Source organism: Seriola aureovittata, chromosome 22 (assembly GCF_021018895.1).
Source record: "Seriola aureovittata isolate HTS-2021-v1 ecotype China chromosome 22, ASM2101889v1, whole genome shotgun sequence".
Lineage (NCBI taxonomy): Eukaryota > Metazoa > Chordata > Actinopteri > Carangiformes > Carangidae > Seriola > Seriola aureovittata.
The window spans coordinates 16,452,742-16,465,571 of NC_079385.1; the positions used below are offsets into that span (position 1 = coordinate 16,452,742).

At 42.5% G+C, this 12,830-nt stretch overlaps 1 protein-coding gene across 8 annotated transcripts in view; it reads left to right on the top strand.

Annotated features, from left to right (window-relative positions):
• ppfia2 (PTPRF interacting protein alpha 2) overlaps positions 1-12,830 on the top strand; it is a 152,716-nt gene that overhangs the window by 95,141 nt on the left and 44,745 nt on the right. For all 8 annotated transcript variants that reach the window (XR_008826424.1, XM_056367275.1, XM_056367277.1 and 5 more), the window contains one exon: positions 12,601-12,702. Coding sequence is in view for 7 of the 8 variants with exons in the window: in XM_056367275.1 (XP_056223250.1) it covers positions 12,601-12,702 (102 nt within the window). In the remaining variant the exon portion in view is untranslated. The remainder of the gene's footprint in view (positions 1-12,600; positions 12,703-12,830) is intronic.

Here is a 12,830-nt window from a genome sequence, read left to right on the forward strand (position 1 = left end):
CAGAGGTCAATTTCACTGTGACATCATAATGTTTCTGCATAAACACTTGTGGCCATTACTCAATGCTGTAACTAAGGAAGAGGAGATTTAACCCTTTAAGATGCCTCCCATGAAGTCTCTCCCTCCCTCACTCTAAAATGCAGAGAAAGTGATTTTTAATACATGCCGTTTGATATTTACAGGCCATTTAGCTTTAATGCTGCGTTCAGGACTGAGTAGACACTAAAAACTACATCGCCCACAATGTTTACAGTCAACCATTAACTGGTATCAGAGATTATTCTTATCACTTTGAAGGTTTGAGGTGCGATCAGACGAGGATTTGTTCTCACCGGTGTCGTCAGTAGTAACTGTTAATGGATGAGTCTTAACCCCTCGAGAGCTTTGGAGACACAGAGGCAGTTAAAAGTTTCTTTCAATCTTATCTTCCTCTCGCGCAGCACACCTTTACACTATATGTTGTACTTTATCTATATAAGGGTTTTTCTATTTAACCTTCAGGGTTTTCATGGTGCTTTCCTTTCAAGGCGGCTGCAATAAATGAAGGCGAGGTTCAGGTCGTCGGGGTCAGAACTCCCGGAGGATTAGAGATCACTTTTCAGTCTCCACTGTAGACGAAACATGCAGAGGCTGCCGAAAGCAGGAGAAGAGAGGGAAATGTCGAGAGTGCGAATCACTTATTTCCTGTTGCGAGTGTGCAGCGTATTAACTAGAAGATCTTTGTAGCGTCGCAGCTTCTGTATGCCGGTAGTTTTCTGTCAAATTCCCTCCACGAGCATCCTTCAAACTATCTTTTCGGTGCTCTGCTTTGTCCTGTTGTTAAGATTCCTGTGATGAAGCTTTTGGATTTTTCCTGTTCCAGCCAATCTTCCTCTGATCTGAACATTAGACGGTGTTCTCCTTTGATGCACAGAGGGTGCTTTGTTTATTATGGCCGTGGCTGGATGTTATCTGCATGGACAGGGATTGAATCATCAATGCTCCAAAGCCCACCCTCTCTCCCTACATTAATCTTTGCAAATCCCACCACTTGTCTGATGAATTTTCCAAACGTGGCACCTCGCCCGTACCGAACTGCTCTGTGGCGCGGTTGGTTATCAGCCTTAACTAAAATTGCCATGTTTATCTGGCAACCGGACTTTGATTTATAATACTACACTGAGGCCCGTGTTCTGTGACTTTCATCTCTGCAGCGCTCATTCATCTAACATTGCAGTGCAGAAAACAATGCGTTTTCTTTCAAGTGGATTCATCTGGTTTCAGGCGCTTGGCAGCTGCAGAACACGGCTGTGCCTCAGTGAACCCCCCATCACACTTCTGGCCCTGCACCTAAAGCCTCTGAATGAATGTGAAGAAACTAGTGGTGGAAGAATTACTCAACTTATTGTCAAGCTTTATTGACGGAGAATTAATTGACCACACTTTTGATAATCAGGTAATCATTGAGGTCATTGATTAAGCAACAATGCCAACCACTAGCTGGATTTCAGCTTCTCAGATGCATGAATGTATTACCACAGAATTTTCTTTAAAATATTTCCTTTTACACTTCCTGTTTGGGTCACCCAGAGAATGGAAGGAACTGTAGAGCCAAAAACTTCTTATCTCCAAATGGAAATAAGAAATATAACTGGAGTGAAAAGAGACAAAATCCATAATAGATTCCTCTTTGTCGTTGTCGTGCGATACATACATATCTACACGTTGCTTGACAGTACTGATGCATATGATTACTGTATCACATTTTCCTCTTTATACAGATATTTGCCGGGTGCTGAAAAACCTTTAAACACACCGAACATACTGAAGGCTATTTGTCCCATCTGGGGCGTGCTGCTCTCCGTGGGTAATAGATGATGGATGGTCTGACATTTCCGGCCATGCTTGTTTGGGTGTTTCTCTGCGATATGCAGCTTTGTTGCTGCCTGGATGCCCAACAAATGAGAAGAGTGTGACAAAACATTAGATGTGAAAAACTAGGGGACCAGGCATTCTCATTGGGTAATAAAACACTCCCCCCCCCTTGACCTTTTGAATATGGGCACAGCATTGCCATGCATTGCAGTGGCATCAATATATCACTGTACCATTCACCGGAGCTGGACGTGTCAAGTGGAGAGCGCATGTACTGGAGAGGGGATGTCTATCGGATACTTTCCTTCACAGCCTCACTCTCATTTCCCCGATGAAAGCCAAGAGAAAAAGAATCCATCTTGAGATGAGGCTCCATTCTTCTTTTACCTTGACCTTGCTCCTCCTCAGACAGCAATCCTCCACACACACACACACACACACACACACACACACGTCCAGGTGGATCTCTTATGTGTAAGGGAAGCGCGTGTCTTTGCGCTTTTCACAATAGATCACGCTGGAACAGTCATTCCAGCTGGTTTGATGGAGAGATGAAGGATGATGAGCGAAACTTATTGCAGTACACACATTATATATTTCTTCCCAAAACATAGTATTGGAATTATTGTTCCTGTCAGGCAGCACAGGGATGTTCTGCTTCCCCGGGTCTTCCCTCACCTCTGGGACAGCGCGCATTTACTCCCAGACAAAAGACAGAGATATGACAAGTCTGATATAAATCCTTTTCTTTCTGACTCTTGAGTCGCTTTAGACGCAGAAACAAATTGGTTGGCAGAGATGAACAACAGTTTTCAGGGCAGAAAATGACCAAACTTAAATAACCGTGGTCAAAATAGATCGATATTTTTCACCTAGTCTTGACTGTGAACATTTATGATCTTCAAGGTCGGCAGTGTAGGAAAAACCTTAAAGGAATAGCTGGACAGGAAATATGTGTATTTCCTTAAAGCTCATACATTAGATATGTACTGGTTACTTACTACGTCAGTCACCGGATATTGTCTAAAAATGATTCCTTGCACTCTCCCCCTCTAAAGCTGCGTTGACACTTGTAAATACAGAAACTTTGAGGCAAATATAAGACATCGTTTTCATAATTCATCCACCGCCAAGCGTTTGTAAGAGAGTCTTCTTTCTGAGGTTGGAAGTTGAAGGCTGTGGCTAATGTTGTGATGGGAGGCGTGGAGGTGTGGCGGGTCCTCGTACGGGAGTTCAAAGGGATCAAAATTAGTTATTAGGCGCTCGAAGGGCAGTAAATTGTCAGGCTGTAATTTCCACTCTCAGATTTATGACTTGGCCTCAAGGGGCCTTTTCAGCACAGAGACGACCCCTCTTACCTCGCCAGCTAAAGGTTATTGTAAATCACACCCCTCCTACCCTCCACGCCATCACGCCCTCCCTCTCTCACAGACACACGCCTATTCACACAAACATCCTCACTGACCTTTCATTTTCCTTTTTTGTTTTTTAATCTGTTGAACATGTCTGCTGTGCTTCACCTGAAATAATCCTCTCCCATCTACAAGTAGCCGTGTTTCATTTTTGCTGATGATTTCCTCTGGTCCCATTGAAGGCATCAGCGCAGCGACCAGTCCACCGCTGACCCGACACAACAGCGCAACAGACAAAAGTGCATTCAGGGCCACCAGTCATTGTTTTCTGTGTTCGTCTCGCCCTTTTTGTCTCTGGAGCTCATTTATTAAACTGTTTGACTGTCCAGCTCCAATGAAGCTGAATATAATCAATTCTTTATTCAACCAAGAGAATTTAGTGGTTTCCCTTTTTACTCATGGCTGGCACATTTTAAGTTAATGGTTAATTGTGAATGATTAATTTCCGCAAGGTTCATTACGCATAAACGATCGTCCTCTGGCAAGTGCCATTACATTTAATGTGGATTTTTTAGAGGACATGTACAAAGAGATGTAAAATCAGACGGGCATATTGCCACTCAGGTGTTGCTTGTGTTGGGAAAGTAATAAAAATACGATCTAGCGTGATGTTTTTTACCACAGGCCCCTATAGCTTCTCTGCATCTGCACTGAATCAGTCTCCTTCTTCATGCTCTTCTGTTTGAGCAGCTCTTTGAAGCCGTGATGGCTTTACAAGCTGCCACTTTCTCTTCAAGGAATCAAAGGACGAGATAGCTGACGAACACTGGAATATTCATGCCTTTAAGGTTCTGGCGTAGGTTCTGCGGGTACAGTTGGACTGTGTGACAGCAGCAGTTCGATTGTGAGTGGAGTCGGCGGGTGGCCGTTGTGTTGTTTTGACAGATGAAAGGCGAAGCCATGCGGTTTCCTGCGGAGCACTCATTGATAAAAGCGCGCCCGGGTGCTGTTGTAACACTTGTCGTCTACCTTCAACTCACCGGCATATCGCCGTGAAGGAGAAGGAGAAGAAGAAGAAGAAGAAGAAGAAGGAGGAGGAGGGCTCCCTCAGCACGGATAACCTTCTTGAATATTTAAAGCTGGAGGAAATGAGCCTGCTGGCTGAGCTGAAAGTCGTGTGCGGCGGCTTTTCCTCAAGGTCTCTGTGGCTCCTCAGTGTCCGATCTAGAGTGTCTGTGTCAGATCCTTCTTTATCAGCACAATGTAGGCCAAGAATCCAGCTGGCACTGGTCCTGGGTGAACTGCTGCTGTTGTGCCATTGATTTAATAGAGATCCCTTAACTTTATAAAAATAACTATACCTTGTAAAATTGTTAGTTGATTGATAGTTGATATATGTGCACAGAATGTAAGATCTATACAGTACATGCACTGTGAAATAAAAGGTGTGTAGATAGTAAAATACAATAGAAGCAGATATGGTATGTGTCGATCAGAGGGAGGTTTAAGCAACTCAACAAAATAAAAGAGAAATGAGATTTTCAGTAAAAGTGCAGGGGGTAGAGAAGTAAGAGATACATGTAAAAAAAGAAAAGAAATGTAAGTAATAAGACGTTGATATTTATATTGCCTGATTTGCCCCAACCCTGCAAGCCTTGTTGCACAGCTGTGTGTGTTTTTTATTTTATTTATCTGAGCTGAATGTTTGAATGTGATATTAATCAGCTTTAGTCCAGCGCCACTCTCCAGCATGTGCAGACATTTGTTGACTGCGGGAAACGCAGCGTTCATATTGACAGCAGCCGGCTCGCCTCATCATTTATTCATCAGCTCCCTCTGTCCTGTCCTCCCTTTGCTCTCCCACTGTAAATATAACACTGTTAATCAAATATTAAAGATCTACAGTGGAGCTTTCTGAGACTCAGCTCTTTGTAATGATTGAGAAAGCACGGATATCACAATAAGACCTATGTTTGTGCTCATTGCTCATTATCTGGTACTTTCCCTTTTTTTCTTTTTTTTTTTATTGGTGCAACCAAATTAGAGTCACGATGCGTTCACAAAGAGCTCCTTCTGCGGTTTGAGAGCGTCTCGCTGCGAAAGTTGTCAGAATTAGTCTAATTTATTCTTTGGAACAGACTCTAAGAGTTGCACTCTAAACTCTTTTTTGCTCCTTTTTCGATCTAATTTTAGGCTTTTGAGAATTTGTTGTTGTTGGTTTCAGATAAACACTTCCTGTTCAGATTCCTGGGGTTTGGCTGCAGGAGATGGAAGTTGCATCATCACATGGGTGGCAGTTTTTTTGGGGGATTTTTGTTTTTCCTTTTCAATCTGCTCTCTATGTTTAACTCAGTGAGTCAGCATCCTGTCAATCATCACACCACCACTTCTCTGCCTCTCTGCTGATAGCGATGCACAACTGCCGGGTTTGTTTTTAGCCAGGAAGCGTTGACTCTCCTGCAGGAGCACAGCTCCATTTAACAAAAAAAAAACCCCAAAAAATCCTCCTCCTGCTGCTGCTGCTGTAATTTTGGCTGACAGTTGGCCCACTCAGGGAGGAAGCCTTTGTCCACCATTTCATTTAGAGTTCACCTTCCAGGCAGACTCCACACTCACACACACACTCACACACTACTTGACATATTGCAGTGCTAGGCAGTTTGCCCAGGTAATGAGAAGTGGGGGAAAGAAGGAGGGAGGAGGAGGTGGTGGTAGTGGTGGTGGGGGGGGGGTAGTGGTCCAGCAGGTCATGGGTAAAATGGTGCTAGAGAGAGGCTTGGAGCAAAACCTCAGCTCATCCAAGTGGAATTTTATCCTTCCCAGCTGTTTGAACGGACCATAAAACAAAGCAGTAACACTTCATCAGAACTGTCCGCCGATGAAACGACTGCGCCTTCAATAACGTCTTGAACCGCGGCCCGACGTACTGTAGCTTTACACTACACATATAGGTGCTTGTTTTATTCATTTAACGGTCGACTCCGCAATCAAAACCTCCTAATTACCATAAACTGCTGCTCCGACTTTGTTAGGAAACTCCGGCGCTGCTCACAGCTGGGCAGCAGTTGGCAACATCGAGGAACGTCAGCATCACTCTCATCACTTTCCCCTGAGGGAGTTCTCCGGTGTCCCCAGGGCCCCGGCAGTCTACTGTGTGTGTGTGTGTGTGTGTGTGTGGTGTGTGTGTGTGTGTGTGTGTGTGTATACACACTGAAGGCTACACCACTCTCTGTACACCTGACTTGTAAAATCCACGGCAGAGGTGAAGGTCCACTTAACTGATGCATTAAAGATGCTCTGTCACGCAAGGCGCAGCATGTGCAGCTTCACCTTTTTTTTTATTATTTATTTTTATTTCTACGCCAGGACTCCTCGACTTGCTCCTGCTGTCTCTCTCAATCACGTTTCCACCGCAGTGCGTTCGGCCATTTTCAGGTTATTTATGAGAGCAGCGCCGGGTTGCAGGGTTTCCTGGGAATAGAAATTCACCAGGTTGTGTTTTTTCTTTAGAGACAGAGAAAAATAAATATCACTGAATGGAAACTAACTCACATTTGCTGGATTTTAAGTGTTGTGCATTATTCAGTATGGCTAGGGTATACTGCAAACAACTCTGGGTGAGCATATGTTACACCTCCATATTGTTTTTGTTAGGTAGACAGCTAGCTGTTTCAGGCCAGGCTAAGCTAATACTTAACACATAAATATTAGAATGGCATTGATTAGCTCATCTAACTTTGGAAAGAAAGTAAAAATATTTCCCTAAATTGTCGACTTAGTTGTTTAAAGGGCTCATATTGTGTAAAGTGAGATTTCCATGTCTGTTTTTTTATTATAAAGGTTCTATATTAATACTGTGAACTATCACTCAGAAAACTGTCAATCAGAAGAGAGGCTCAGAGACAGGCCTCTCTTCTGACCCAGAGACCTGTTGTTGTTAGAGAGAGAGGGAAGCCTGAGAGAGGAGATGTAAAATGACATTGAGATGGTTTTTGGTTCTTAAAACCACAAATATATCTTCTTATGGTTTTCAAAACTTCAAAATAAAACACCAGAAAAGTGTAAAATATGGACCTTTAATATAGAAATTGCTGTCTTTTTTTTTTTTCTATGAATATTTATTAGCAATAGTTTGTTAGAATCCATTAGCTTCTTACTTCTTAAAGATTTATCTTGTCTTGTTTGGTGCCTGTCTGTGCATGTCCTTATGATTGCTAGCCTGTGTGTGCATGTGTGTATTTGTGTGTACCACACTTGGCTCAGACTAGCCGACAGAACAAGGAGAAGTTAATTAAAATGGGTGTCAGCATGCTGTGTTTAGTGTGAGGACAGCGGTTATAAAGTGAGCTAACACTCCACAAATACCAGCATCCACTTTGGTTATAAATCACACAGTCTAATAATTCTAATATAGTTCGGAGCAGAAATTTAGAAGATGTTCTGGAAGCCGCCACAGTACGTGAAATGTTGTTTCAGTGGAGCCCATAATCTCTCAAGGTCCTGACAGCGTGGCCTTTAGGAGGAGGCAGGCTGCTCGCCCCTGGGGTCATAGCCTTTTCTTTAACTCCGCTCTAAGAGAAACAATCGCCCCCGAGACGGCTGCTTTAAAGAACAGCTCCAGAGAGAGAGAGAGAAAGAGAGAAAGAGAGAAGAGAGAGAGAAAGAGAGTGTGTACCGTCGGCTGCTGCAGAGGAAGTTTAAGCTTACCAGCGCTGTCGGGGCGGGGGACATAGCGAGCAGGGGATTGTTGGGTCTCACAAGCATTAAAGCAAATGCTGCAATTTGCAAAAGGGCTTTTTTCTTTAGAGGAGGTGACTGTGATTATCTCCATAACACTGGGAGGGAGATTTATCAGCTTTAAGCTTTTTTTTTTTTTTTTTTACTTTACACACATTTACAAGTTTGGAAAACGCAGTGAAGCGAAGACGTTGTGCGTTCCGTTATGTAACGACAGGAGAGCTTCATTTACAGATCATTTCCGAGATCATTTAACAAGCAAAATTGTAAGAGGATACAAGATATAATTATATTGTGAACATAGCAGTGTAATAAGAATATAAATTTAGTAATCTGTTCACATTATCCTTCGGTGGAAATCATTTAAATAAATTGAAGCTATAGTCTCACAAACAGTCTTTCTCCTGTTGTACTGTGGATGTCTATAGAGATAACACCAACACACCCCCCCCCCATCTCCTGTTGCTATGGTAACAGCTGGGCCCTAACAGCTGACCTGATCCTCCTCTGTAGATAATCTAGTCATTACCTCAGCAGGCCCTCACATATAACGGAGTCATTTGTCCTGACCGTTTGACGCTGCGCTTCTTGACTTATGTAAATGGGTGTGAATTAGAGTTTAGAGTTTGTGTAGATATAAGCAGGATAATAGCAGGTTGAAGTTCCTTCCGCCCTAGTTTTTATACATTATAATCATCATGAAAGTTGTGCTCTCACTTCATACAGACATCATGTTATCTTTGATTAGAAATCAGTGGAAGTGTTTTCATTCAAACAAATCTTTCCTACTTAAAGTGACAGTTCAGGTGATTTGACTTGGGGTTGCGTGAGGTACTTATACATAGAATTAATCTCAGAGTAATGTTATCAAGTTTTTTGTTTCATCAGCTTGCAGAAAGATGACTGTGGTTGCCTGGCTGTTGTATTAGATCGAATCAGATTGTACATGTGGATCTAATAAAGGAGGAGAACCACAAAATATTAATTCATTACGAGATAATTAAGTCATGGTCATGAGGACACAGACGTAATGATTTCATTATGATCTCAAAGTAACAGGCCAGAAGCCTTTAGACCGACATGACTGGGCTTTCCACACTGTATCTCTGAAACTGCATTCACACCTCACCTCACTCCCAGGTGCAGAGTTGCTACAGCCGCCTGCAGCAATTTTTAAGATGCTGCAACATCCCAGACGCTCTGATCCTGAACACTGCGGATTGATTAGCTCATCACAGTTCAGGTCCAGCGTAGACCTGAGACAGCTCTGTGCCTCCACACCACTCACCCCGCCTGGACCGAGAGGCCAATGTTCCCCTGCCGCATGTTGTGACCACAGACCTAAAATCTAAGACCTTTTTTCTTCTTATCACAGAGCTAAATCCACTTGACTTTTTCGAAAAAGGCTTCGCTCCCAGTACAGAGCAATAGTCAGAAGTGATTTGAGGATTTTCATGGCGTCTTTGTGCTGAGGATTTGTCGCTCTATAAGGTCTATAAGGATTTGTTGCGCCGCTGTAGCTACGAGACACAATATTGCCACACTCCCTGGAGTTTGTCTGCAACCCCGAGTTATTGTCCTTGTCTCCTGAAGGGCAGATGGAGCACAGACTCTGAATGACAATAGACTTGTTAGATTTATCTGACAGCTTCTGGAAATTGATTTATTATTTTTATCTTAAGCACATCGTAATGTTGTTACAGTACTGTATAAATTAAGTAATAATGATAGGGATGCTACTAGTGATTTGTCATAAGTTTTTCATTAAAGAAAAAAATATTTTGATTTAAGTTTGGTTACTATACAATGTATAAACACAGGAAAGACAAAACAAGCAGATGTTTGACTTTTCTTTTTCTTTTTGCTTTAACAAATTAAATGATGATTAACTGTTGTGACATTCAGCTACTTGAGTAATTACAAAAATCAATCAAAATCAATAAACTGAACACAGTGCTGTTGAGAAGCAGTGTCTTATATGTGTTGTATGAACTCCTGCAGTAAACACACACACATTTCCTCCCTGTCTTTTATTCTGAAATCAAACACCGTGTCACATCAACCAGTTCTAAATTAGAAACGCAACACAACCCCCTCCCATCAGTCAGGAGTCACACTGACTGAGACAGTTGTGTGTTTTTTTTGTACCTCCCTGACGTGACCCCGCTCCAAATAAACGTCTGATCTGACTTGGTTCAGAGCAGGACGACGGGGACAGAGGAGGTTTGACAGGCTGCCTCTCCTCCATCAACGTATAGCTCAGAGTGAGTTTGTGAATTAGAAAATGTGTTTAGAGAAACAACAGTGCTGCTGGTTAGACTGTTGTTGTTTTTTTCCGTGGATTGAGTGTGGGAGAGGAGCAGCAGGGGCGATCCGGGGCTGTAATTGCTGTATAAATGTAGTTCAGGCGTATTTAAATCTTTTGTTAGGATCCATCTGCAGAAAAATGGACTGAGACAGACGGAGAGGAGGGCGCTGCAGTGGCACGCTGTTTTCAGACTTAGTTCTCATGTTAGCCAAAAGTTTGCCTTCCTTTTGCTTCCTGTTTTACTCTCCGACAGGCCCCTTTGTTCTCGGTTCAACATCCCAGTATGGTGGCCCAGACAGGTCAACACAATGCAGAAGCCACTACACAAATGCAAAAATGACACTGCACAACTTCCATTGTGGCTCAATTCATGTTGTGGCTTTTGTATTTGTGTTGTGGCTTTTGTACTTGTGTTGTGGCTTTTGCATTACTCTCGTGGATTTTGTATTCACTTTGTGGCTTTTGTATTTGTATTTGTGTTGTGGCTTTTATATTCGTGTTGTGGCTTTTGCATTCATGTTGTGGCTTTTATATTTGTGTTGTGGCTGTTGTATTTGTATTTGTGTTGTGGCTTTTGCGTTCGTGTTGTGGCTTTTATATTCGTGTTGTGGCTTTTGCATTCATGTTGTGGCTTTTGTATTCGTGTTGTGGCTTTTGCATTTGTGTTGTGGCCTCTGCATTTTGTTGACCCATCTGGGCCACCATACATTTGTAGTATATGTGCTCTATCTGACCTCTATTGTGCATCATTGTTAGTTATTTTGAATGTTAGTTCAAAAACTTAATTGAATCCCTTGAATCATATGCCATTTGGTGGAGCCCATATTTTGAAAGGGCAGCTTACGTTTCTTCATCTCTCCTTTTTCTTCTTCACTTCCTCTTCCTCATTTTCCTCCTACAAAGGGCACCTTAACTCAGCTTGTGAGCTTATTGCCGTCTCTGCAAAATATTTGTACGACTAAAAGTGCAACCTGCCTCGACACCTGCTGCTCCGTCACACACAGCAGCCACGCAGTCTGTCGTACTCAGCTGTTGTTCATAGTGCTCAGTTTGGAGTACTACTACCACACAGACGACACAAACCCCTGGTCCTCTCTGTCCTCCCTTGTGCTGTCGCTTTAGTGCTGTAGGTGTAAATCCACTGCACCTGGCTGTGTGCCGGCACCGCTGTATAGAGCAGATCCTCTTTCATCCACAGATTACCATTATACCACTCAGTCCTTTACCCCCTTATTGTGCGATGGATTGAGCCTTTGTTCCCAGGTGTAATGGCATGGCTGACCACTTTTTCATAGAATACCTTTATTGCAGACATTTAACTCAATAACAGCATCTGCTGTAGAGCAGTTGCAGAGTTGTAGTGTTTCCCAGACGAAAAAACCACCTATTTCATCTGTGTCTGTCACTAACAGATTGCAATATTTTCAGGGTCATTGCTAGTGATTGTAACCTTTTTTATTTATTTATTTTTTCCCATAGCAATTCAAAATAAACACATAGCTTTTGGTTTATTGTTTGTTTGTAGGGATATCCTGCTTCTTTCCTCTGTCAGTTTGACAGTTTGTAGACTGTGGTAGAAGAACGTAGTTAAGCTTAAATAGATTTTAATGCCAACTTAAAACTATTGTATCGTTTTAACCCACTGCTTCCCTTAACGGTTCTCTCTTTTTGTTTGTTCTTTAGCAGCTTTGCTATTTCACCTAACTTATATTTGGGTATAGAAGAGATAATGTGTCATGTTTCATTGAAGTATTGATTTAGAAGTTGAAAATATGTACATGGGAGATATTTTTATATGCAGCAAATGGTGTAAATACTGCACATACATCATGTCTACATTTATGGTGTTAACAAGAATAAGGCAAGGGGTATTAACTGGAGCTAGTGCGGTAAACAGCTGGTCTGATGTATTGGCTAATGTGTTGATATTGGCATAAGTGGCAGACAATACATAGCAAGAAATTGTATGATAATAATAATAAATCCCAAATCTAAGGGCTTTTAATGTTTGTTTATGTAATAAATTTGATATCACCACATATATAGTTATCAGATTTCCTGCCCTTACAAACTGCTTGGTGGACAGTTGAGGTTGAGTCTTCATGTGCTACCAGTGGCATCAGTAAATGGTAGGAGAAGTTGCTCTTCGTGATTTCAGTTTGTGCTTTGTTTTATTTTCATTGTCCGTTGCTCACAGCCAGCAAACATCCAACAAGCCCTGCTGCCGCTTCATGTTGCATTGCATCACCTTACCTTAAGCAGTGGACGGCTGTTGCAGAGTATTGTGTGATGCTGAACGTGATGATGACCCGTCTCTATCCCTTTTTCCTCATTGTTGTTGTTGTGCAGGAGTTTGCTGCGTTGACCAAGGAGCTGAACGCCTGCAGAGAGCAGCTGCTGGAGAAGGAGGAGGAGATCTCAGAGCTCAAAGCCGAGAGGAACAACACCAGGGTGAGGGCAGCTTCCACACACACACACACACACACACACACACACACACACACACACACACACACACACACACACACACACACATACACATCGTGAGACATTTATGTTTTACCCTGCCACCAATTAAT